Here is a 27,162-nt window from a genome sequence, read left to right on the forward strand (position 1 = left end):
CTATCTATCTATCTATCTATTCACTTCCAACATAGCAACTCAGGGCCAGAACATTCCCAGTGCCTGGCAAGTCCTCAATCTTCCTATTCTTTATTTTAAAAAAGGAACATAAATGATTTTTGAAAAGCAGCACAATCTCTAGAGCTAAGTATGAATCCAAAACATTCTTAGAAATGAAAGAAGGAGGCAGAGGTATGTCTTTAAACAGTCACATAAACACGAAATTCTCCTTCTTGGTCCCCCTATTCTCACACCCACTTATTTACTTCTTACGTATTGTTCGTATATATTCACACTTACTCTTGCACACATAAATACAGACACCTTCACAAATTTGTTCCTCATTTGTCTCCTCTCTTTAGCCCTCAGTTTACTTTCTGCTGTTTTTTCAATTCATAAAAGAAAAAGCAACAGCTGCTCTAGGAAACTGGGGGTGACAGCAGACATCAAACAAGATGGAAGGAAAAAAACAAATATGGGAAAGGGGTTTCATGTTTGCGTATGTTTCTATATATTTCCATGCGGACATTTTCTCAAAAATCCAAATGTGCTTACTAGCCCAAAAAGAATGGAGAACCTTAATTTACCTTAACTGGGAAGCTGCATTTCCCAGTTCGAACCCCTTCTTCATCCGTCTGCCATTGATGTGGTCTACTGGCTTCAGGAACGTAGACATCTTTCTTTCTCCTGAAGCTCTGTCGTAATTTATTCATTGCTCAATTTTTGTGCCCTACAAGAAAGAAAGAAAAAGAACATTTAAGTTTACCATATGTTTCTCCATTATTTTTGAACAAAAAGTTAAAGGTATCATAATTTACAAATAAACATCTGATACAGACTAGTCCAAAGAATAAGCTTACTTTTATACTTACAATAATAAGCACGAAAATAGGGGAACCTAACAGGAATTTACTTATCCATCAGGTGAGTCCGTAATAATTTTTCTTTTTAAGTCAGGAATATAGCTGGCTAATGTAACAGAAAGAGAAAGGAAAGGAAAGAAACACAAATCTTCCCATTTGTGGTGCTCTAAAAAGACAAAGTGAGGACCAATTAACATAATGTACAATTATGAACTGCATTACTTGTAGCATGTTTTTCTTCCTTTCTAAAAACAATCCCAGGTATACTTTCAGCAAATGTGAGCTTGCAAGTGCTTGTGGGCGGGGGGAGTCCAGCAGAGAGCAACCAGATTTGATGAGAAAGGCAAAGATTTGTCAGTTCAAGGAAAAAAGGCTCAACAAGAGAAATGGACAGTGAAAGCAATTTCTCAACCAGAGAAATGGACTGTGAAAGCAATTCTCTAGAAGGAAGACACAGAGGAGCCAATGCAGCGGGTAAGAGTTATGGACTAGAAGCTAGAAATATAAAAGATATTCTGCACAGCAAGATTTTAAGAAGTTTTCAGAGCCCTACAGATGAAACTGGCTCTGTAAATAACAACTATAAACATATTATCACAGATATGTAAAATCTTGGAAGAAAGCTGAAACTCTGGGGGTTTAGATGGTATTATCACCAGTTACTATTCCAGAGGAAGGAAGGGAGGGAGGGAGGGAGGGAGGGAGGGAGGGAGGGAGGGAGGGAGGGAGGGAGGAAGGAAGGAAGGAAGGAAGGAAGGAAGGAAGGAAGGATGCATGCAAATTAAAGACTATCGTGTTTTCCCAAAAATAAGATAGGGTCTTATTTTTTTTGACCCCCGAAATAAGCGCTTGGCCCTATTTTCGAGGAGATCTTATTATTTTTGAGGTGCAGGAGGCAGCAAGCATGGTCACCTCATGGCTGCTGCTGTGTTGCAATATTTTCGAGGAGGGCTTCTTTTGGAGAGAGGGCTTATTTTAGCGCATGAGCTAAAAAGCCCGATTGGGTTTATTATCCGAGGAGGTCTTATTTTCAGGGAAACAGGGTAGTTATGCAAAATGTGGCAGCTGGAGAGATTTGGATCCTAGAACCATTGCCTGAGGAACAAAATGATAGTTTGCTCATATACAATGGGCTTCACCTCACAAAGAATAGCCAACATGTACTTTAGACAAAGCAAAACTAATTAGGAGGGTTTTTATTGAATCCTGTTGAGATAGAACAAAAACTCTGAATTTAGGACCTTAGAATTATGCACTACAGAAAATGGAAATGTTGCTAAATGGAGCCTATTAAACCACTCAAGAGCAATCAGAAAGAATGCTGGCTCATAAAATACATAAACTTCACTGTCCAAACAGCAATGTTCAAAATATGGGAAGCAAGAAAACAAGCTGAGCTTCATCTCTCAGTGCAAATGTTTTAATGGAAATCTGGTGGGATGACTCCCATGAAAGGAATACAGTAATTAAAGGATAACATCTGTCCAAAAGGACCAATGGAAAAGAACCTAACATTGCACTATGTGTTAAAAGTACACATTCTTTCTCAGAAACCAAAATGAAGAAACAAATTGAAAGTAATAGCAACATCTTTACAGCAACTATTGCAAAGTTCTTTACTTTAGAAATATAAATTAAATATACAAGTATCAGATGAGGGACAACAGGTTTGATACTCGTAGTTTTGAAAAACATATTAGAATCTTAAACTACTGCAAACTTACAACCCAGCAGTGTGTTATCTCTGCAAAGGAGGCAAATGTGTAATAAACTCGTACAACCTTTAAAAACATATATACCATACCATTTTATCTACTTGTTGAAGAATTTTTATGATGGCAAAGAATAGTTAAAATGGACTATAGAGCAATGAAGTGGTTCAAAACAGGGAAAGGAATGAGCCAAGATTGTACATTGTCACAATTATTCAGGAAAAAAAAACCTTGGTAAAATGTTATCCATTGAGTCATAGAGTTGAAACCAGGCAAATAACTGAATAGCAACAATGAAAGGAGAGAGGAAAATGCTGCAAAATTTCAGGAATTTAAGTGAAAGATCAAATCCATTTTAGTCAAATAAATGTAGCTTCTATAGACATCTGCTTCACACATTCATATTTCTACTGTTAAGTCTTCTTACTGGGGTTTATCTGCAAATGTGTGAAGCTGAAAGAACTCCTGGACAACGATTTAAAAATTTAGTTTGTGAACTCATCCACATACTGTAATTACATGCCTCTGGGCTTGCTAATTTATACGTAGAATTAATAAACCTGCTGGAAAATTGTGGACTTTTTACAATACTCATTTCAAGCCTCCTTTGGAAGAAGAGGAAAAATTTAATCGGTTCAGAAGACCAGTATCAAATTGGCTAGAGAGCACACATAGAGTAGCTGCACCCCATTGGTTTCTTTGAAAATATAATAATAAAAAAAATATAAAGCTACACAGAAATAGTACATAAAGTATCAGGAAGTTAGAGTGAATGGTAGGACATACCATAGTAGATATTTTTGTAGTAATGCTTAACATATTTTTAATATTCCTAATGTTCCATCAGTCCCCAAAATGTCAGGAGTCTAAATTTAGAAGCTTAATAATATGTTGGTTTCATCATGAGAACTCTTTTCCATCTTCATTTAAGATTGTTATCATTTTAGAGATGTAGCTAAAATCCAGAAAGATTCAACAGCTTGATATATGGAAGCTATTCATTTCCACATACGGTACCAAATAGCCTTTGTCAATTATAACCCAAGATCTATACATATTTTGATATATATATTCAGAAATATAATCTTTTTTAATTTGAAATTATAACATAAAATGTGACCAAATAGAAAAATGTTTACATGATTTTAAATACTGGATCGCCATGATCCCAGTATTTTAATTTTGGTACTATTCAAATGCTCAGTCACATTTATTACAAATATAGTTACAAACTGTACAGTTTGCTTTCTTGGCATGACTAAAAGGCAAATCCCACAGCTTTTCAAATGCTTAATTTTAGCAGGCAATATACAATGTATATTCATGAAATTATTTTACTTTTCCTAAACTTTGGCAAGAATATATTCAATTTAAAATTTGTGATTAAATCAAACTACCACTAAAGTTTATCAGAAATTTCATTTTGCCTCTGATGTGCACTTCTTTTCTACATCTGCTATTTAATGGTAAATATGGGACGTATAGCTTATAACACAACCCACATAATTCTGAATTTTTACAGTTCAACAGAAAATACGAACAGGAAAAGCAAACAGAATATACTTAAAATTTACAGCATTTACATCTAGCATGAGAAAACATTTATACTTGGATAATAGTGTCTAGCAGCTTTTTATTTTCCAACTTTAAAAAAAATACAATTCAGCCTACAGAACAAACATTTAAATGGTCTACTTTTGTGAAACCAGTCAACAAATCCCTACCAAAACTGGAATAGCCCTGGGACTGTTTATACAAAGTGTGTTGGTCATGCTAAAAGAACAGTGTTTGCCAACTGTTCTGGAAAATATTATCAACAATGTTGTTTGTTTTACCTGATGTATTTTTCATAGTGTTACTAGTGAACATCTAAGTTTTGGGAGGGCAGGAATACCATTCAGAAGCAACTCTTATAATTTCATGATCTAAGTTGATCTATGTTGGCTCCTTCAGAAGCCTAGAATTCTTCTCATGATAAAGTAACAGAAAGCAAACTAAATACTTAATCACTAATTAGAAATGGAAACAACATCCAGCTCCAGAGATATAATATTACTACTGACGTTGGCAAATCAAAATATAGACATAAGGAATTCCGTATCCTTAGTTCCTTATACATTGCAGTAATATATTTTATTTTGTTTAGCATTTTGTGTGAAGCTACTTGCTAGTTTCTAAACCACATCTTATATCTTTTTATTTTATTATCAAAATTTCTATACATTCCCAAATCTAAGGATTCTTAAACACTAGGTGATTTTGAAAAGCAACCAATAGTGGTTTAATAAGCCATAATTAAATTATTCATTATACTGAATCTAGTCTGTGTCATTATTCGAGACTATCACTTGAGAAAATATTGGACAGAAAGCATGTTTGTATTGAAACAAGAGCTATACACAGCTCTACTTCTTTTCTAAAATAAACATTCTAGCATAAATCATGAATTTATGATAACATGTGAATCTGACAAAAAAACAATTCTGCAATATAGTATACCATTATTATTAACACTACTTGCTGTTCATTTCTAAACAGTTCTCATCTGGAAAATCTTACATGAACTGATAACAGGAAGTTTACAACACAGGAAGGATGCAATACTGGTAAATATTTATATCACAATCTTCACACTGAAAGCTGTCTATACTCTAAAAGTGATAATATAATCGTAACGTAAGAAGAAACACTCCCCAAATCTCATATTTTTGCAGATGCTTAACATGTTGCAAGCAAATAATTTCTCTTCTGCAATCAGGTTTATTTTCAGGGTGAACAGATTTACCGTATCACTCCACATAACAGCAATTCTCAGAACTGAAGGAAGAGTCAATAAAGGTTCTAACCAAACTATGTCAGCAAATCTGGACAACTACAGTGGCGGAGGTCCGTCTACATTTCCATAACCAAAGAAGAGAGACTTAACAGAGTGTGCAAACTATCATACAATATCCTTAATTTCACAAGCTAGCAAAATAATATTTAGGATCATCCAATGCAGATTAAAAATCTATATGGAAAAAAAAATCAGATGTTTAAGATGGCTTTCTTTATAAAGGGTCATAAATCAAGATACATGATTGCTGATGTGTAATGGATAATTGCGAAATTCAAGGATATAAAAAAAAACCCCAGTCATGTGGTTCATTCATTACAGAAAGGCCTTGCAGTGTGTTGACCATAAGCTATGAGATATACAGCGACTATAATTGAGCCTAAACTTTCAGTTGCTAAGTGAAACATTTGTGAGGTTTGCCTTATTTTACGACTTTTCTTCCCACAGTTGTTAAGTGAATCACTGCAGTTGTTGATATAATTGTTAAGTGAATTGGGTTTTCCCGCATTGACTCTGCTTGTCAGAATGTTGCAAAAGGCGATGACATGACCCTGGGACCCTGCAATTGTCATAAATATAATTTATATAATCAATTAAATATAATTTAATCAATTGCCAAGCATCTGAATTTTGATCAGGTGACTATGGGGATGCCACAACAGTTGTAAGTGTGAAAAATGGTAATAAGTCACTTTTTCAGTGCCATTGTAATGAGGACTACCTGTACTTAAAAAAATGGGAAGCCTGGAAAATCTCATGTAAAACCTATATAAGGTTCAGGGAATCCCAATCTGAATGTAATATGGCAAAGTAGTTTAGCTCTAGGTTGGCAAAAGTTTGTATACTGTATACCAGCGGTCCCGCAATCCCTGATCCATGGACTGGCACCAGTCTGCAGCATGCCAAAAACTGGGCCGCGCAAACAAGAGAAGCCCCATCCGTGGGATGCAGGCAGCACACGAAACCACACACCCTGTGCTCCACAAAAATAATCTCTGTCCACAAAGGTTGGGGGCCGCTGCTGAATACAATATATACTGTATACTTTACCCTATATGCAGAATATAGAGTATATGGAGAGATTGTGGATTAGAAGGAGATGAGTGTGGTTTTAAAATCGGAGGAAGAACTATCAATAGCCTGCAATATGCTAAGAGGGAAATATTTGATGTAAAGATAGTCCCAAGAAGCAATTTCAATGTCTATAATTATTTGATTTACCATTGCCACATACAATGGGAAAGCATTTAGAACTTAATAATGCTTACCATATTTTTGGAGTATAAAACACATCTTTTTCCCCCTAAAAGAGAATGGAAATGTTGGTGTGTCTTATACACCAAATAAAGCCATCTTTGGCCTCCCGAAGCCCTGCTTCCGCATCCCATTTTTGTGAAAAATGAGCTGTGTTTCACAAAAATGGAAGCGTTTTTGCCTTCCCCCAGCCCTGCTGAAGCCTGCAAAGTACTCCTGGGGCCCAGGGAGGACAAAAACTTTTTTTTCTTACTTACCTCTTCGAAATCTTGGTGCGTCTTATACACCAGTGTGTCTTATAGTCCAAAAAACACGGTGTACTGAAAATTTATAATAATTGTTTAATTTTTATATTTATAAAATAATGTTTAGCATGTATTTTACAGTTGAAAATGGTAAATAGTGCTAACATCAATATAAATAGTTTAGAGCTCTGGGATTTCTCAAGATGATATAATTATTTTAATCAATGAAATAATGTATTCTCACTTTTATGACAATAGTAAATTATATTTATTTACTAATATTTTATTTTCCATACATGAGTTTTCTCATTTTTTAAATTTTTGTATTATTTTATTCTTCAAATGCTTTAAATAAATATATATTTAAAAAAGAAAACAAATTATGTTGAAACTATAATCATAACTATACACTGCAACAGAAATCACATATGATGGATTTCAGACAAGTTTTCATCTTTTCATAAAATAGTGTTCTAAGCAATATTTTATGAAAAGCAGTAAAAAGCATTTTAAAATTTTATTTATATACTTATTTGCAGGACTTCTAGATGACTCCAATCATAGTAGATTCTAACCAATTACTAGATACATAACCAATATGATAATCAGATTAAAAATAAAGATATGATCCAAAATATACATGCACTTTTAGCCACATTTAACACATAATTTTCTTCTGCACAAAAGAGCAAGATGACATATAAAGTCCCAAAGTTACACCAAAAGAGCCAGGTCTATTGAATAGCTTTTTGAAAGTTCATGTAACACCAAATAGGGTCTTTGGGGAAATGTTGCTCCAGAGAGGGGAAATAACAGAGAAAGCTCTATTTGCTGGACACTGCTGATATGGCTCCTTTATAGAAGGAATCTAAAGAGAGTTATCTCTTCCTGATAGGCAGAACCCACTGGGAAACGGACATTTAAGAGTACTAAGATCCACGAAAGCCTTTAAAAGTAACAACCACTACCTTGTATTACAAGCAACATGATCACCAGTCCAGCTCTAAAAGTAGTGGTATTTACACAGGCAAATCAATAACAGCCATAATATCTGAGTGGCCTTCAAGGGCAAACCCATGTAGAGAATATTGCAGCAATTCAGACAACAGATGATCAAGGCATGACCTATGATGAACTCTCAAATAGGAGGAGCCCAGGTTACACCCAAAATTAAATATAACACCTTATCCAACCTTTAACCCTTGCTGTCCTGTAAGATTCTAAGGACGTTAGTATCATATGCTGCTGAAAGATGAAACAGGAACAAGAGGGTTGAATCTCTTCCTACAGTGGTCCTGTCAGAAGTCATCCACAGATGTAGATTCAATCCTTTTTAACTTTCAAGTTATTAGGAAGAGAAGTGGGTAACTAAAGCTAGCCAAAGTTGCATTCTCCTTCATAATTTCAGAAACAAGTATTGAATCTTCTGATTAATTTTGATATGTTCACATTTTAAACAATTAGAATATTTTAAGGAGTTATTTCAGAATAATAGGCTTGCCACAAAGTCCAGCTTTTATATTTTAAAAACTTATATTTAACTCTATCAAAGTCTTTAGCTCTACACTGGCTTTTTCAAAAAAAAAGTCCCTACTTTGCCAAAATGTACTGCACATAATTCAAAAGGCAACAGTTTTATTAGTTTAATAATAAAATATTATTATTTATCAGTTTGATATAAACTATTATGTTTATATTCTAATTTAAATAGATTTCTAAAGGAGGAGTATAAAAGTACTAAAAGTTAAAACTGTTTTAGAATGTCATCCTGATATTTAATACTTAGAAAAACTAAACAGTGACTACGTACCTATTCTGAATTATTTCTGAATAGTTTCCTAATAAAGGGTGTAATTCAAACAGGTTGTACAGGGGTTGTAGGTATCTTCAAGGAATATTTTTTCTGCTCTATATACAAAATCATTTTCTATCTGCTACATTCCAATTCTTCTTGTAAAACTTTCATCCATCAAGATAGCTAAATGGAAAAAGTAGAAACAATTATTCTCCAACATTTCTTATGGAATTAATGATACCTCTGTTTCATACATTTCACTGTAATCAAGCTCAACATTTATACTTAAAACTTCTCACATTTCAACCCTATGATTCTAAGTCTGAACTTAATATGTTTCAGTTCAATACCTACTGCTTCTAGCTTCCCAAAAGGTTTGTAGTGGCATAAAGTTAATAATTCATAGTAGCATACAAGTGCCATAAACAGAACTAAATATATTCCAAGACGCACTTACTGCATCTTTGTGAGGTCTCAGAATTCTGGACCTTTTCCCATCCAAAAATGTCTGCAAATAACTGGACCTGACAGACTGAAGGCCTGGCTACGAAGCTGCTAATACTGGAACTGGCAGCTTCCAGAATGTTACATAAATGTTGAGCAAATTTCTAATTTCAAAACTGAACAGAACAACCAAATTTCCAATAACTCAAAAAGGGTTGAGGAAAAAAAAAATCTAGAATTTAAATTCTGGAACAGTATGGATTTCTGCAGTTAGTAGATTTTCTTTATGTATATGGGTGGATATAAGAGAGGGAGCACACTTCATTGTTTTTTGCAATAAACTAACCTACTTACATCATGTCTGTGGTTTCTGCACTAAGCAAGTTCCTGAATACCAGGTTTAGTATTTGGACAATGGCAGATTAAGGCTCACTGATGTGCTAAGCGGTGACAAATCTTGGTGCCCCTCCTTTGTACATACTATAAAAATCTTCATTGGTTTTTTCTTTCTCAACTTTGTGGTGCCCCCTTTGGGCTGTGCCTTAAGCACATGTTTAGTCTGCTTAATGGTTAATACACCACTATATTTGGGGAATCAAAGTTTATTGCTAAACCTGATTAGAAGTCTGACATAGATCAGGGAAATAAGAAAGGTTGCTACAAAAAAAGATAGGCCTGTCCTTTAATCATAATTTTACTAAAAGAAAGTCTCTGCAGTCACAAATATTTAAAATAGATCTCGCTGCCACAAGTGTTTTAGGAATTCACAAATGAGTGCTGCTTCCATTGGAAGCAAGAGTATCACTTAGCAAAGTTTGAGAACAAAGGATCCTCAAAGTTTGATGACTGAGTTTTCAAAGAAATGAATCCAAAATGAAAAATTGTACATTAAAAAATTGTACATTCATTATTCTTGATTCAATAGAAATTACAAGATTAGATAGTATTTTATGTGATTATAAAACAAACATCTATACAGAGGTCTTAGCTATATACAAAGTATAAAGAATTACCACACTTGTTCTGGAAAAAAAGAAAATAAAGCACTGTGGTTGGTGAGAACTTTGATCTGCTCTTTCAATTATGTTATCCACCTGATAGCTGCAAGCAAATTGGCAGAAAATAGCAGTTGGTCTTACCTGAATTGCTATTTTCGGGGTTCCGACAGGAGGCTCCGGTGGATGGTATTGACACGCCCATTTGGCCACGAGACTGGGATGAAGCTAAAGACACGCCTCTGTGCTCCCGATCGCATAAAAACCCCCAGGGATCAGGAGAAGTTAAAAATATGTCTCGTCTTTAGCCGGACTGAGATGAAGTGAAGAAGGAAGGGTGGAGCACAGAGGCGTGTCTTCAGCTTCATCCCAGTCTCGTGGCCAAATGGGCGTGTCAATACCATCCACTGGAGCCTCCTGTTCCTCCCTCCGGAAAAGTACAAAAATTTTATGGGCTATTAAAAGTTGGCAGTCAACCAACTCATCAATACTTAACTTCTCACAGTGCAGCTGAAATATACCACTGAAATCATGATTATTTTCTCTCAACAAAACAGAAAATTCTAAACCACATATTTCAATATATAAATCTCTATCTAGGTAGTCTCTTCTTTCACAATTATAATAATCTGCCTTTATTTGAAAACTTTTGACTGCCAAAGCTAATAGTTTAGCTAACAGAACACATCTATTCTGAGTTCCTAGTTTTGGTATGAGTAAAAGTAGGTCCATATATAGTATGATAGTGGGGAGGGGGTGTTTCTGTCGAATGCCCCATTCCTTTTAGTGTATGATGAGAACATCCATTCTTATTCCAACTCTATTACTTTTTCTCTGAACCTCTCTCTTTCAGCAAATTGTAGGTGAGAGTTCTTATTAAATACTGTACTTGAACTGACTTGTTGCCTTGTGCTTTCGAAATTCTTAAGTTGTCCTCCGTTGTAGTACCAGATGAAATGGGAGCAGCACTGCATTGTTTGATTTCTTTTGGTACAGGAAAGATCCAAATTAAGTTAAAATATCTCCAAGTATTTGTCTATCATGAGTTTAGAGCCAACATCTTTTATTTGTTCATGCTAGCAGTATTTTATGTCCTGCTGCTGGTGGAGGATACTTATTTAATAAGTCTCCAGTCCCTCAATTATAACAGCAAAATAGTACTGCTTAGATAGTTCCTGCAACACACATCATGTGGCAACAGAATAGTTCTAAATATGAGGAAGAGTAAGACAGGCACCACAGAATACAATTAACATTCACCTATTTGATATTAGGAATCAAAGGTTTGTTTCAACTACTCCACTCACTGCCAAGTAGATTTGTTGTTTTGACTGATTTAAGTGATCTTGGACCTCATATTTAAATCAGCCAGATTGAATGTGAGAGATTCAATGCAATACACTTATCAGTGTGTGGCTTTGTTCTTTAGTCTGCTTATATTAAAACTCCTCAGCTTGTTCACAATACATCAGAGGTGGGTTGCTACCGGTTCGCATCGGTTCGGATGAACCGATAGTGGAAATTGCGACTGGGACACCGAACCAGTAGGGATGGCAGGCTCACCACACCCCTGAACCAATTTCCCGGGCACCACGGCATGGTTTTTTTTTTTTTGACATTTTTAATGTTCTGCGTATGCGCAAACCTATTTACAGGCAACTGTGCACATGTGCAGAGCTCACACAAATTGCGCGTGCACCGAACCGGCAGCAACGCCAGCAGAAACCCACTCCTGCAATACATCATATATTGATTTGAACCAATTTGGAAAATTTCTATCTGAAGATTATGAGAGGAGGCTGTTGATTTCAGACACAGCTGTCTTAGATATTATGAATAATCAAATATTGTTGAATCATATGCAAAGTACAACTGCGAATCACTGGTTCCTTAGCCTTAATTTATTTGATTGAACATTTCTGAAATGGAAATAGACGAAGACACCAACCACCTTGGAGCAAATTATCAAGGTGCTCCATAAAAGTAGTCGAGGAACATTTCATTAAATATATACAGGCTTTACTAGATGAATTGTATATAATTTTGTTGTGGAGTGCCAATGCCTCAGAGATAATAGATTTAGCAACAGTGATTTCAGCTCAAAGGCTATATAACTTGATAGTTGTGTCCAACTAAAATTAAATCTAGATAATAAACATTCATACATTTCAGCAAGAATTTTGAATTTTTCTTTGCTATCAAAGCAAAAAAAAAAGTGGTGGCTCAGGGACTAAGACATTGAGTTTGTCGATCAGAAAGATCGGCAGTTAGGTGGTTTGAATCTGTAGTGGTACGTAACAGAGTAAGCTCCCATTGCTTGTCACAGCTTCTGCCAATCTAGCAGTTTGAAAGCATGTAAAAATGCAAGTAGAAAAATAGGAACCACCTTTGGTGGGAAGGTAACAGCATTCTGTGTGCCTTCGGTGTTCATGCCAGCCACATGACCATGGAGACATCTTCGGACAGCACTGGCTCTTCGGCTTTGAAACGGAGATGAGCAGCGTCCCCTAGAGTTGGAAACTACTAGCACATATGTACGAAGAGAACCTTTACCTTTACGAAGAGAACCTTTATCATAAGATGCCTATATAAGAACATCAATTTCACATAAAATATTATAGTGATTGTACTATTGCTCGTATTTTATATCATTCCAAATATTGGCTTTAGCTTTGACTTTTGAAACCAAATTCACTTCTGAAGACATTATTCTGTTTATAATAATCACCTGAAATGACACACTGCCCCACTTCCCAAAGAAAATTAGGATGGGAAAATATTTCTTCCCGTCTTGTACTATAATTACATATTTAGATAACCGATGATGACCTCCTGTTTTAAAGATAAATTGTTGGAGGGAAAACTAGTCTTTCTTTTAACTAAATACAATATGTTCTTCTACTCCTTGAAATCTTGCACTTCAGGAACTAAAAGGTTCATTAAACTGCAATATATGAGGTTCAAAGAAGCATTTAATACATTTCTGGAGAAAGATTTATTAGCAGCCATAAACTGCCCACAAACTATTAAAGCATATCCATTCTAACATACTTAAATTATGTGATGGAAGGTTCTTAAACTTTTGCTTCAGAGATAAAAAGAAACATTTGGGTGAAGATTTATTCTGAATAGGATCATCAAAAGTCATATGAATATTTAGGTAAACAAATTAAATGAATACCTAATCTAAATGCTATTTAAAACAAAAAATATTTCATTCTTGGAGAGGTAACAAACCTAAAAAAGTAGAAGGTTAAAGAAAAACACGAAAAGGAATTAATTCTGATTACAATAAGCTGCTTTACTGTGACTACAAAGTTAATTTATCCTTGGTTTCCTTCGGACGGGGATTATTGGCATTAGCCACATCCCAAAGCAATTTTAAGGATGAGACAAGTGTTCATTCAAACACAGCTTGAACTGCAAATCTAAGAAGGCTCAATTTGGTTAGTCTTAATGTGAAGTAAACATACAATTCTAGAATTCTTTGGATTAGAATCCAAAGCAGAGGCAAATCCAGACTTTCACTTATCCATTCTCCATTTCCAATCCTCACACCTACTTTTTCCCTTCTGAATCTGCTTATATAGCAAAAGTGCATAATTGTGCACAATATTTCCCCTCTCAAAAGGCTGGCATGCTGCTGAAAAAACATTTCATTTTTAGCAGTTCTTTTTTTTTGCAGAAAATTATACCATGGGACAGTGACTGAATTAAACAACTATTTGAAAAAATTGGTACGATCATACCATTTCATTCTGTTACTCTGGTTATAGTTGTGGAGGAAGCTATTCCATCCCTTGTTATGAATCTATTACAGAAAACAAAATTTGCTCACTTGTCAGATTTCTTTAAAAAAATGTTTGTATATTTTTGCCAGTAATTACCAGAACTACACATGGCTTCTGATGATAAAAAAGAGCCCTTGAGAATAAATAATACCAATGTTTGATGTGTGTTTCATTTTTGTTCATAATCAAGTCATTCAATATGTGATATGCCGAGAGAAGTACCCAGAGTTGATGGGAGTCAGGTAGCATATAAATTTAATGAATGCCACAAGGGCATTCTTACCAGAATGTTAGTTTTAAGAGTGTTTCGTATTATATCTCCAACTGAAAATAAGATCTAGCAAGCTTCCAAAGTCAAACCAGTTATTTTCAGATGTGACATTTATCAGCTAATTATAGAAGATGCATTTATGAATCAAAATTTGAGCTTGCCGATCTTCAAAAACAATCCTACACACATTCTTCCTTTTTCATGCAGTTTGACTATTTTAATTGTTATTATATCTCAAAATACAATAAATTTTCATTAGAGTATGACTAACTCATAAAATGTAAAATTCTAAAATATAAAAAAGAATAGGATGAACACTTTCAAAGTTATACTTGCAATTATAAAAATCTTGATTAAAAAGGCGTAGATGGCTTTATCATGATAGCCTTTGTCCAATTCTATCTGTTTAAACACTAAAGTCCTCATGGGAGGTTCTCCTCCTGATATTTAGAATTAGGGCAGATTAATATCTGGAAAGGGAACAGGAAGTCCGGTTAAAAATCTCCCCACATCAATCTAATATATACTCTTCAGTATTTAGAATACCGAGCTGTGGTTCTAAAATGTACATTGCAAACGTATTTCTCAGATTCAGCACAATTACCATTCCTAATCTTTCACATTTCAAGAAACAAAGCCTTTTACACCTACAGAAAGAACTAGTCAAGCAATTAACAAATTACAGTTCATCATGGCAGTCCAAACCAAATTTCCCAGCAAGCAGTAGTTTAGCATTCAAAATTATGCTACTCTCCTTTAAATAGTAACAGACTGCTAATTACTTCAGAGAATCAGGCTACTCAACAAGTTATTTAGGCTTCAATACAACCACCCAAGAATTCACCACAATTAGAGGTTACCAGAGAGATAGGATAGAGGAAGAAAAATGATGCAAATCAATTTTTTCAATGAGTTGACGCCTAAGATGTATCGTTTGTTATTTATTTATTCATATCATAGCTCTCCCACCATCCTCCATTTCATTCCAGGCAACCCACAATAAAGAGGTGGAACTTCATAAGTTCAGTTATTATAACTCTAAATGGTCTTTTCAAGACCATTCTTTTAATATCTAAATTTGACTATTAATTTTTTTTATCACCTTGGTAAAGCTTGAATGTCAATAACCAGCTGTGTTCAGCAACTTCATTACTGGATGTCATTTATTTTATTATTGGATATTTGGTGTGGTTTTAATTTATCTATATACCATCCGGATAAGTCTCCAGTGATTGGTAAATTAAAATGCAAAAAAAAATGAACAAAATAAACCACCTAGGGAGTTAAACAGTATTTTTTTCCTCATATTATATTTATTGCTGTCCCAAACATTTAATTTCATGAGTGCCACAATTTCCTTTTGTGACTGAAATGGGAAAGGTCCTCTTAAGTGAATTATAGTACGTAGTATTCCATTCTAGTTTGTAAGTAGCCTTTACAGATTGCAAGAAATATTAAGTTTCTCACAAAATCTGATGTAATATAGGATAAACAAAACAAGAAAATACATTGTACAAACACTCAAGATTCTTTGTTACATCAAAACAGATTCAACATTTTTATTAGATATATATACAAAACTTTCTCCTGTTTTAAATATCAAGAATGATTTACACATCTAGTTCTGTTTCTTAAAGCCAAAAAGATGAATTTTAAAAGCATTCCAAAATTGGTGGAAAGAATAACAACTTTCCACCAAAAATACATATCCTGATGCAAAGGAGCATTCCCATACAAATTTATTATAAGTTATATCTAGAGTAGGGCAGGGTATTTGAAGCACAATATAAGAGGGCTGAATATCAAGCAACTAAACGGGAAAGGTTGTAACTACCTTAGAACTTCCACATGAAATGTTTCATTCCCATATTCATATTTTATATACAAACACATGCAAGCACAACAAACACATTTAATAGTACAGAGTACTATTTCTTTCTTTACAGAGTAAAGGGTAACAGTACTTACTGCTGGACTTCAAAATCGATTAATCAAAACCCAAGATATGCTTCCTCCAATGAATACCTTTTAATATTGTACTAGAAATTATGAGATCTACATTCTCTATGACACGTTCCATAATGATTATGTCAATGTATTCAATCACTAATATAACTCATCTTTGCAAATAAAATTGAGTAGCACATAATCTCCTTTACAAATCATCCAATTTATGGCCCTAACCTCTTGTGCCATTCCCAATACATCCACATTTGTAGAAGATAAGAGGGTTTGCTATCAGTAACTATGCTAGACAAGCCTGTATTTGAATAATACTTTGCCTCAGGCTGCCATCATGCTTTGCTTCATCTCAGTCCCCAAGAATGTAGCTGTAAGCATGGACGAGAAACAGAGTTCTCCTGATGTATCTCTAGAAAAATTGCCTTCCCTCTTTTTTAAACTGCCTTTTGAAGGAGGAGCAGCACAAAGTTGCTGTTCTCAGGAACTCAGAAAACAAATCTACTTTATTACTTGCAAGACTATCTTAAATTCTTATTTTGAAGAGTAACTTTTCCCTTGTATCAGAGAAGAAATGCATTTACAAGAAAGCCAAAAAAATTATGAATTGTTTCTGTTCAGTTAAGTATTTCATTATTTATTTGTATCCCGCCTTTATTACTTTTATAAATAACCGATGGTTATCTAACACAACTACTTCCTCCTCCTATTTCCCAACAATACTGTGAGGTGAGCTGGACTGCCCCAAGTTTGTCTGGATGACTTTCATGACTAAGGAGAAACTAGAACTCAGAGTCTCCTGGTTTCTAGCCTGGGGCCTTAATGATTAATTTTGTTAAAAAAATATTAATCTGTCCCTTTCTCTTTTTTATTCACATGAGAGATGAACTTTTAGGTATTACTGGATTGAAATTCTCAGCTGCCCATGCCCATACTGGTCAAGATGGATAGGGCTGCCATCACTTGACCTCTGGTGACTCATAGGTCAATCATCTCTGCTTTATAGGATGTAGTAATATGATGATATCCATATATTAAATTATTAAATGTTGGTTGAAGGCCCATTATCAATTGTGTACTTTGCCTGAAACAGAAAATAACGTTTATACATGAATATTTATTCTGATTAATTCTTATTACATACTCATATATATTTAAGGTGTTTAGAGAGTTACGTTTTGGCCTAATTAAAGGAAGAGCTACAGTTTCCCTCAGGTTCAGCTCCCCTCTTGGCAACTTTTTTATGGACATATGTTAACTTTCTTGGCAGTAACACACAAGCAGCTTGTCACCACTTTCTTCCCAGGTTCTTTTCACTTCCCCTGTCAGGCTATGAACTTGGTACTTTGTTGGTCCTGAATTACTGAATTAATTGAAGAATTTATTTTCCCTTTTTTTTTGTTGCTCTGCCAGGAATTTTGGTTTTAAGAGGATTATTGGAATAGAAATAAAACTTTAAAAAGCAAAATTTGGAGTCCACTGCTGAAGTCAGAATATTCCACCCATAAATTCTTCCAAGGTAGTCCTTGACTTACAGCAGTTCAAAGTTACAACGGCATGACCTTTATAGCAGCCCCATGATCATGTGATTAAAGTTCAGGCACTTGGCAACTGGTTCATACTTATGACAGTTACTATGTCCCAAAGTCATGTGATCCCTTTTTGTGACCTTCTGACAGCAAAGCCAATGGGGAAACCAGATTCACTTAACAACCGTGGTATTAACTTATCAACTGCAGTGATTCACTTAACAACTGTGGCAAAACATGTCATAAAATGGGGCAGAACTCACTTAACAAATGTCTTAGTTAACAACGGAGTTTTGAGCTCAATTGTGGTTGTAAGCTGAATACTACTTGTAATTATCAGTAGGAGTTAAATGTTGTATTTGACAGAAAAGGATGAAGAAAGTTCCTTGCAGCCGCTCTATTGGCTGATCTAAAGAATCAGATTGCCCTTCTTGCTGTGAGGTTGACTTTTTTTCCTTTTCAGGCCACGTCATTAAGCAGTTTCTTTCTGAAATTCACAGAAGATACTACAGCTTTGATAAGAAGAGTTTCATGGCAAGTTTTACCTCTAAGAATTTAGATGGCTCCAGCCTTTATTCTAATTCACCTCCTTCCCCATCTTTTTATTAGCAAGAGAAAAAAGGCTTACACCTTGTACAGTCATATGTAACATAAAAAATGGAAAAACTGATTATTGCTTTTATCTGACGGCCAGCCTCTCTTTTTCGTCAAATTGGAATTTTGAAGAACTTTGGAAATTTTTTCTACAGCTTTCAGCATAGAGTACAGTTCTGAGTTCATGGTTGTCCCAAAGGTGCTTTTCAAAAAGCAATTGAACTTTCTTGGGTTTTCCTTGAAAATGAAGGTCTGTTCCACATGTTTGTAACCAATATGGTCCTGAGCTTTTGCCAATTGGGCCTGCAATACTCACTAATGTCGTAGATCCATCTTGTTTTAGATCTCTTTCATGGATGCTTTTTGTCAAGTGGGATCCATTCTATGTCAGCCTTGGACCACCTGCCATCAGTTCTTCTTGCTATATGAACAGCCCTTTTCCATTTCTATTCTGTTACTCTCTTGATGGTATCTTATACTTTTGTTTTCCTCTACTCCAGGCAGGGGTGAAATACACCTACCTTTGTTACTGGTTTGGTAGCAATGTGTGTGCACATTCATGCACGTGCACGCTTTGCTCACACGCGTCACCTCTGCACATGCCAACCTCCCATGCATGCGCAGTGTCAAAACCGGACATGATGATGTCTGGGTGCATGGGCGGAGCCTGCTACCGAACACCTACAAAGGTAATCGAACAGCGAAGGGGGGAAATCTGCTGTGCCGCATGATTTTGATAGCTAGAAAGCAGGAAATCCTGCATCACCACTGATTATCAGAAAAACTGGTACGCCCAAACCAGTTTCATTTTTTTTAGAACCAGTTCGAGCGAACCAGTAGCATTTTTACTACTCGCTTTAGTACCAGTTCGGGCGAACCAGTTTGAACCGGTAGCATTTCACCCTTGACTCCAGGTCTTTCTATCTTGTCTTGTAATGCTGAGCATGTATCTTTCTATGGCTCTTTGTGCCACTCTTACCTTTTGTATTAATTGTGAAACTAGTGTCCATATTTCACAGGCATGTGTTAGAACAGGTAGCACACACTGATCAAAAACTTTTCTTTTCAGGCATATGGGAAGGTTCTTCTTGAAAATTACTTGCAAAATTTTGTTTAAAAAAAACCTTGAATTCATTTTCAATTCTTATTTATGTAGGGGAAATGTGTTTACACTGTTGTGGGGAAAGAAAAATATGCACAGCATATTGTTTGGATGAACCAAAAAATAGTCCTTGAGTTAGGGAATAGGAAGCCAGAAATCTGGCCTTTTACAAGGAATTTCAGCAAGCAGGAATGTTGCTTCGTATCGCACCAGAAGTAAATCTAAAATAACAAAATTCACAAGCGTGCTTGCTTCTAAGGGAAATGTATTTTTTTTTCAAAACAATGGTTTTAGATATGTTGTATGTATTACCTATTACAAGTATTCTTTAGGAACGCGTTAATAGTTACCATACCATTTCTCTCATCACCACCCAATCCTTTCAGGTTAAATGAACTTTGGAAACCAAGAATAAGTCAAACAAAAATTAACTATGTAAAAGATAAAAGGTCCAAAGGACAAAGTCCCAGATTTTCTATGAACTGCTATCAACAAAATTGTATAACTAATCTCCGCCAGGAAAAAGCTAACCTACTTCAAGTTAAGATACCATAATACTGTAACAATTTAGAAATCCGTATTTTATTACTATTGTAGAGACTAGTAAGGAAAAGGGCCTGTTATTTTCCACAGATCACTTTCCACCTTCTCATTCAGATAGTGATATAATCATATTTTAATTAAAGAAATTCGATTTAGAAGCGTTTTTCATTCTTTACTTTGATGAGAATACATTTTACCAATTCTAAAAGAATTTACTTTGCAAACAAACAAAACTATGGGAATATACATGACAACTAAGATAAAAGAATGAAAACTTTCCAAAATGAAAAACTGAATATCAAAATTATCAGTGAAAGAAATACATTTAAATAACTTTCTGCAAACAGTTTTCTCCTTAGAAATAAATATTTTCATGGTAATATCTGACTTCCCCTTAAAATATGAGCTTGTGCAACTGATGCTTCTTGCATACTTACGCAAGTGTCACAGATATGTTCATTCTTATTGCAAAATATCGGTTGGTTCTGACAAATGACAGAATACAAATTTAATTTCTCCTAATATATGCATCACACCCAAAAGTGTCCAATATTTCACTACATTCTAATCATATTTTCAAGACTAAAGTTTTATGATGCTAAATCCTATGTCTATTATTATAGCATGCATTAAATATTCTTTGTACAGATATGAAAGCATGTAGAGCATTTGCATTGCAGCAAGCAGATGGAAATGGCCTAATTAAGAAATAGTGTAGCAAGCTGTCCTCCCATTTATGGTTATAAATTAATATGGTTTATAATATAAAGAAGTATATAAGAAGCATTTATCACTTGAGTTAAATAGCTTTGGACAGTTAACAATAAAAACATAGGATATCCATTATAATAATAATGAATAATAATATCATGGGGTTTGTTTATATTATGAATAAAAACTAAGTGCAAAGCAGAAATAAAGGGATATCGGTTAGTTAAAATAAACAAAATTGCAAAGTGGACATATTTTAAACAGGCAATTTTAACTCTAAAATATATCTCTATAGCAAAAAGAGGCTTGCAATTAAAAAAGGAGACAAACTAGACCATATTAAATGTTCACACAATATTTAACAAATTAAATCAAATAAAATTAAACAATATACAACATAAAAGCCAGAGAACATGAATTGACATAGCAAAAAAGGAAGTGGGTAACTCTCTCAATAAGCTTTTGTAGTAATGTAGAGGTGACACAACCATAGTATGAGTGAGAATGAGTACATACATAGTATGTATTTATGTGGTAGTGTCAAGAATTGGCAAATATGTGAAATGTTACATGAAGGAAAATGTCAATCCCTAACATTAGTTTCAGGGTTATACTGTTATACTGTTATACTGTCTCTCTATGCATGCAAATTCCTGGCAACTGGAATGTGGGCAATCTCATATCCCTTGAGACAAACAGAAAAATCAGAAAGTGGAGTAAAGATGATTAGAACAAAACACTACAATTTGTTTTCCCCCATGTTGCATTTAAGACAATGGGTAAATAATTCATGGTGAAATTTCTTGTAAAAACCACTGTGAAATCCTATGTCTTAAACTTGGGAAAAGATACATGACACTGGGTTATCATGGGGATTGGTTCAGAAAATTGAGAGTCGTGATCTAACCATCCAAAGGAGAGCCAAAAAAAGGAGGATCCAGGAATGAACCCTGGGGAATACCTATAGTAAGGGGAAATCTACAATGGAGCAGAATTGTTAATGGAAACAAAAAAACAAACAAACCTAAAAGACAAAATGATTGAAACAAGGAGAAAGCTGTGCCAGTGACACTCAGAGACTACAGCCAGAACAAAAATATCTGAAGGTTTATGAGTGTCAGCATGGGTATTAAGAACACCAGCACTAATAACAGGAGCTATGCTTTGGCTATTAGAATATTATTTATCACTTAAGGCAGAGCTGTCTCAGTGGAATGACCAGATGAAAATCCTAATTGACGGTGATCACAGATGTCATGACCTCTGTGATTCATTAGTTGAGAGATAACAACTCTCTAGAAAAAAAGGAAGGAGGGGCATAAATGGCTACAACAGTTAGAAGGCTCAAGAGAATTTTTTTTCCTTAAAGAAAAACATAAAAGAAAACATTAAAAAGTAGAAGATGTTTCATGCTTAATGTAGATGTTTTACTTATTTTTTTTAATATAATGGAAGCAGACAACAGCACCAGGATTGCAGGAGGATATAAATGTGTTTAAGTAAATAAAACGGTCAGAAAACCTGGCAATAGTAACGAACAGTTCACAAAGGCTGCTTAAAATAAAAAAGAATAGAACAAAGGAAAAATAAATATAGGAAGGAGGAAAAGAAATCTAATAGGTAGGTAGTACAGGACTAAGATTTAATAGCATAACTTTATTGTTAAATTTTTTTTTGTGCGTTCAAATACTCAATTTTTCTGGAGTTTTGTTTAGTTTATAAAGAGAACTTAAATTTATGTTTTTACTGAGTTTTGCACCAAGATCAACTTTTTCTTCATAAATAGGAAAGTCATTATAAGCTTCCATTTTGAGAGTTAACAGAACTTTTTTTTAAAAAAATGAATACAAGTAGTCCTTGACTTACAACAGTTCATTCAGTGACTTTTCAAAGTTACAACAGCACTGGAAAAAATGACTTAGGACTGTTTTTTACACGACCACTGCAACATCCCCAGTGTCATGTGATCAAAATTCAGCTTGGCAACTGACTCATATTTATGGCCGTCGCATTCATATGATCACCTTTTGTAACCTTCTGACAAGCAAAATAAATGGGGAAGCCAGATTCACTTAACAACCATGTTACTAAGTTAACAACTGTGGCAAGAAAGGTTGTAAAATGGAGTAAAAGTCACTTAACTGTCTCATTTAGCAATAGAAATTTTGGACTGAATTGTGATCATAAGTCAATGACTACCTATGGTTCTAGTAAGCATTCATGTATAAACCTTGGCTATTCCTTAACAAGAATGTTAAGTCTATTACAGTAACACTAGTTTTGGACTATTTTTTTATGGCAAATAAGTTAAGGCTTGTTAAGATGCAGAAGTATTCCAAATATATGTTAATACACAACAACACGTACCTTCTAGTTGGTGAGATACAGACAACAATGTATTGGCTTGCAAGGGAATCTCTAGATTAGAGATCCTAGCTTACACAGAATAGCTTGGGATAAAATGGTGGGTTTTGATTGCACTTTTGCCTAATGGCCAAAATGTTCCAAACTGATTGGCACTGTTTTAATCTTTGGCAGATAAGGCTGCATATGGCTACAAGATGTCTTCTCTAATTTATTAAAAGGTTATTACAAGGAAGTCTCACTTGATCAAAGCTATGATTGATGATAGAGATCACCATTTTGGGCCTTCATAGTGATGACAGTGACATATGGCAGAATTGGAATGAGAGAAGTAAATGGTAAACAGGATGATTTATGAATGAAATTAATAAAGCAAAATAGAGATGTTTATCTGAAACCAAAGAAATGGGAACGATGTACTGTATCTGAATGAAGGCAGTTAGAACCAATGGCTTGAATTTAATACTGGGTTTTTCCGAAAATAAGACAGGGTCTTATTTTACTTTGACCCCTGAAATAAGCACTTGGTCTTATTTTCAGGGGGGGTCTTATTATTTTTGAGATGCAGGAAGCAGTGAGCATGATCACCTTATGGCTACTGCTGTGTTGCAATATTTTCGGGGAGGGCTTATTTTCAGGGGAGGGCTTACTTTAGTGTATGCGCTCAAAAGCCCAATTGGGCTTATTATCTGGGGAGGTGTTATTTCTGGGGAAACAGGATAAATACAGGCAGGGAAATGAAAGTGGAAGTTCAATTATGAAGGGAAGGTATACCAAAGTATAACTGATACCATTTAGATTGTTGTGAGCATATACAGTATAAGATCAGGAATCCATCAGTTGGTAATAGTTATATGTTATATGCTACAGTAAATGGTAAATGAAAGAACCAGCTATGAGTATTAAGAAAAAATGGTCCACATCATGATTGTGATCTGGAGAAAATAATCTGCTAAATAACATAAAAGAGAACACCACCACCATATATGCACATTTTCACAGAGCAAGCCACAGAAATGTATGGGGTTAACACTAATAGGAATTTATGATTTATATAGCTATTCACATCATTAATAAGACTGTAGGTGGCTAACAAAAGTTCAAAATATAAATTATATATATTTTCATTCAACATGGGCTCAATTATTCTCCCAATTCTATATCCAGGTAAGCCAGCAAGTCTCCAAGGCTTTCAAAATGATAATCAAAGCTGAGGCCAATCTACCCTCAAGCGTTATGGTATTTCAGAGCTACGGAAAAGGCATTTTTTTTTCATGGGTCCCACATAATGACAATCCCTAATTGTCAGGCCTTGGAGCATCAATACTGGCACAGAAAATCCAATTTGAAAGAACAAAAGCTGGTGTAGAAATGGGTGAAAAGGTTAAAGAAGAAGTACTAATGTAATAATGCAGATAGAAAGATAATATGTAATATACATGTGTAGTTTGGTATAGTGGTTAAGGCACCAGTACATAAACGAAGGGACTATGAGTTCTTAGGAACAAAACCAACTGGGTGGCCTTTGGCCATTATTTTCTCTCAGCACTAGGAAGAAGGTAATGGTATACTATTACCAAAAACGTTGCCAAGAAAACTGCAGGGACTTGTCCTGGCAGCCTTCAGGAGTCAAGAGTGACTTGAAATCACAAAGCTATAGCTGTAACATACAGTATGGGACGATGTTGCAAGAAATTAACGTTTGTCAAACAAAATGCAAATGAATATAACTAACAGCAAGCTTTTGCCACTTTCCAATATGGAACTGTGAAATATATGCATAAGGAAAAACATAAAAGTTGTATGAACTAGGAATGGGGTAGTTAAGAAGTAAGCAGTAAAGCATGAACATGTAGGTAAAAATGAATGGGTAATGAATGAATATGGATTGAATTAAAAAAGTGTGTGTGTGCAGTACAAAAGAAGAATACTGATGCGGTTTGTCACAGAAGGAATAGCTGGATCTCACAAGAAATATATGAAGAAAAAGGCAATAGGTCAAAAGGAAGAAAAAGGCAGATAAACTTTTGATTGGAAGGAGTCAATGAAACCCTAAAAAGCAGGCAGGCAACACGTGAAGCAAAATATACCGTAGATATGAAGGATAGAACATTTTTCATATAGGGATGTTGCTATAAACTAGATTCAGCAGGATTTCCTTTTATTTTATATCTTAATTTCTTTGGCTTACTGTTTCTTACTCCTTTTCTGTACTTCAAATAATGCCTTTTACCCTGAAAGAATTAACATGATGGTTTTATACGCATGAGTGTGTATATGTGTTACTTCTTAAGAGACAACATAATTTATAAAAATACTAAAATTTTCAGTGCTAATGTTTTTCCTAAAATTTTAACAACGCATTGGAAGTGCATGCTATTCAGTTACCAAGTTTTTACAATAATTTCCAAGTAGAGATTTATATAAATGTAATAAATACAATACATTAATTCAATATAATGGATTCCTCATAAATATTTCAGTTCAGCTATTTTTGGTTCCCAGAAATTTTTGAATATTTATACAATACAGAAAACTAAATAAAACATGAACTATATATTAATGCATCCCATATCAAAAAGCAAGTCTGAAAAAAAATACTATTGTTCCTTCCTATTCCATCAAGCATTTTATTATTTCAGAGATGAAACAAAAAAATTGCTAGACAGATTAAAAATCAAAGTTCTATACACATGGGAAATTATTTTATTGTATTTCATTAAGCAACTCCTTAATGCCACATCAACTAAGGTTGTATTCCTACAGATGCATTTTTGGTAGTTTAGCCTTATTAAACTCAGTGGAATTTACATCTGAACAAATATGCACAGGATCATTTTACAAGCCTATCTGTTCCTCAGAAGCCATATATATCAATTGTCACTATGAAGCATCTAGTAACGTATTGCCAGGCAAAAGTCCTATCAAAAATATAAAATAGTAAGCATGCAATTGTTCCACCAGGAAAAGTTTCCTCACAGAATTTTACAAAGCTAAAGGCTCAGGGCAACAAAGTAAGGCTAAACTATTTGAAGATAAAGGACAGAATTAATTGTTCTGGGAATTTGGCAGTCTGCAAAGACAGAATTACCAGAAAGACAGTACTAGACTAAAGCATACCAAACATATTTGCAGAAAGAAAATGACCAAATGATTTTTACAGAACTTTGTTTAACTCTTTCCAAGAAAACACATAAAACAAGAACCTCAGTAAGTTCTTGGCCTGCAAAGTTTAGGTTCAACATATTTGCTAAAGTCATAAAAAGTATAAAGAATTTTTTATTCATCCATAATGCACAGAAAACGTTTGATCCATCCAAACAATAAAAATGATGTCCCAACAGGAAAGCAGAGATCCTGTCTAGGACTTCTTTTTGCCATAAAGTACAAATTTTATTCATTTGTAGTCTTAACTAAATGGGAATTAAAAGCATATTACTAAAGTCTTAGATCACTTTCTTCTTGCTGAATAGGACTCACAGTCTCCTCATTCACTTAGCAAGATCCTCTTTTCCAAAATCCAAATTACCAACCACCCCTGTTCCTAGCTTTAACTGAGTCCCTGCAAATTCACCATATTCTCCATAGTGAGGGGAGAAGTATCCAGGATGGGTTGACCTTGTCCTCTCTTGATTGGACTGAGTCGGATAAGCTCTTTTAGCCATGCCTGGGTCACCAGGATCCACCCAGTTATCGACTCAGTCCATCAACGGAGGGCTGTGTTCATCCTGAGATCCTGAGGAAACTTAAAGGAAAAATTTTAAATTGCTGTAAAAGCGATCAAAATTGCCTCCACACTGCCTGATCAATCACTAGAGGCTGAGGAAACCCCCAGCGGGGGGTAGAAAGTCTGTGCAGCAACCGCTAAGGTGGCATGCAGCCCAGGTGACAGAGCGAGACCCAGAGCGCTAAGTGAGGACTCTCACCAAAGACAGGCAAGCGAAGCTCTGCAGAGGCCCCTGTAGCATGAGCAACACCCAAGGAGGCTCTAAGGGCACCAGAGTGCTCCCCTGCTCTCCTCAGGGATTGAGCGATGAACCACGGTGTTTTAAAACGCCCTGGAGTGCCTGCGCTGGCAGCAATCACCAGAGAACAAGGTGAGAGCCGGAGAGGCTCAGAAAGAGCTGCCGGATGCAGGGGGAGGTGAGAGAGAG

The 27,162-nt window shown here is 35.0% G+C and overlaps 1 protein-coding gene across 3 annotated transcripts in view; it reads right to left on the bottom strand.

The window, feature by feature from the left end:
* NUMB (NUMB endocytic adaptor protein) overlaps positions 1–27,162 on the bottom strand; it is a 70,883-nt gene that overhangs the window by 32,119 nt on the left and 11,602 nt on the right. For 2 of the 3 annotated variants that reach the window (XM_087721978.1, XM_087721986.1), the window contains exon 2: positions 588–730. In XM_087721978.1, coding sequence (XP_087578104.1) covers positions 588–713 — 126 coding nt within the window. In that variant the 5' untranslated portion in view covers positions 714–730. Of the gene's footprint in view, positions 1–587; positions 731–872; positions 1,026–27,162 lie in introns of those variants that run through there. The other variant, XM_087721969.1, reaches the window with a different exon arrangement.

The sequence above is a fragment of the Thamnophis sirtalis genome, unplaced genomic scaffold (genome assembly GCF_051295495.1).
Source record: "Thamnophis sirtalis isolate CommonGarterSnake01/CBP01778 unplaced genomic scaffold, rThaSir2_p1.2 scaffold_1, whole genome shotgun sequence".
In the NCBI taxonomy this organism is placed as follows: domain Eukaryota; kingdom Metazoa; phylum Chordata; class Lepidosauria; order Squamata; family Natricidae; genus Thamnophis; species Thamnophis sirtalis.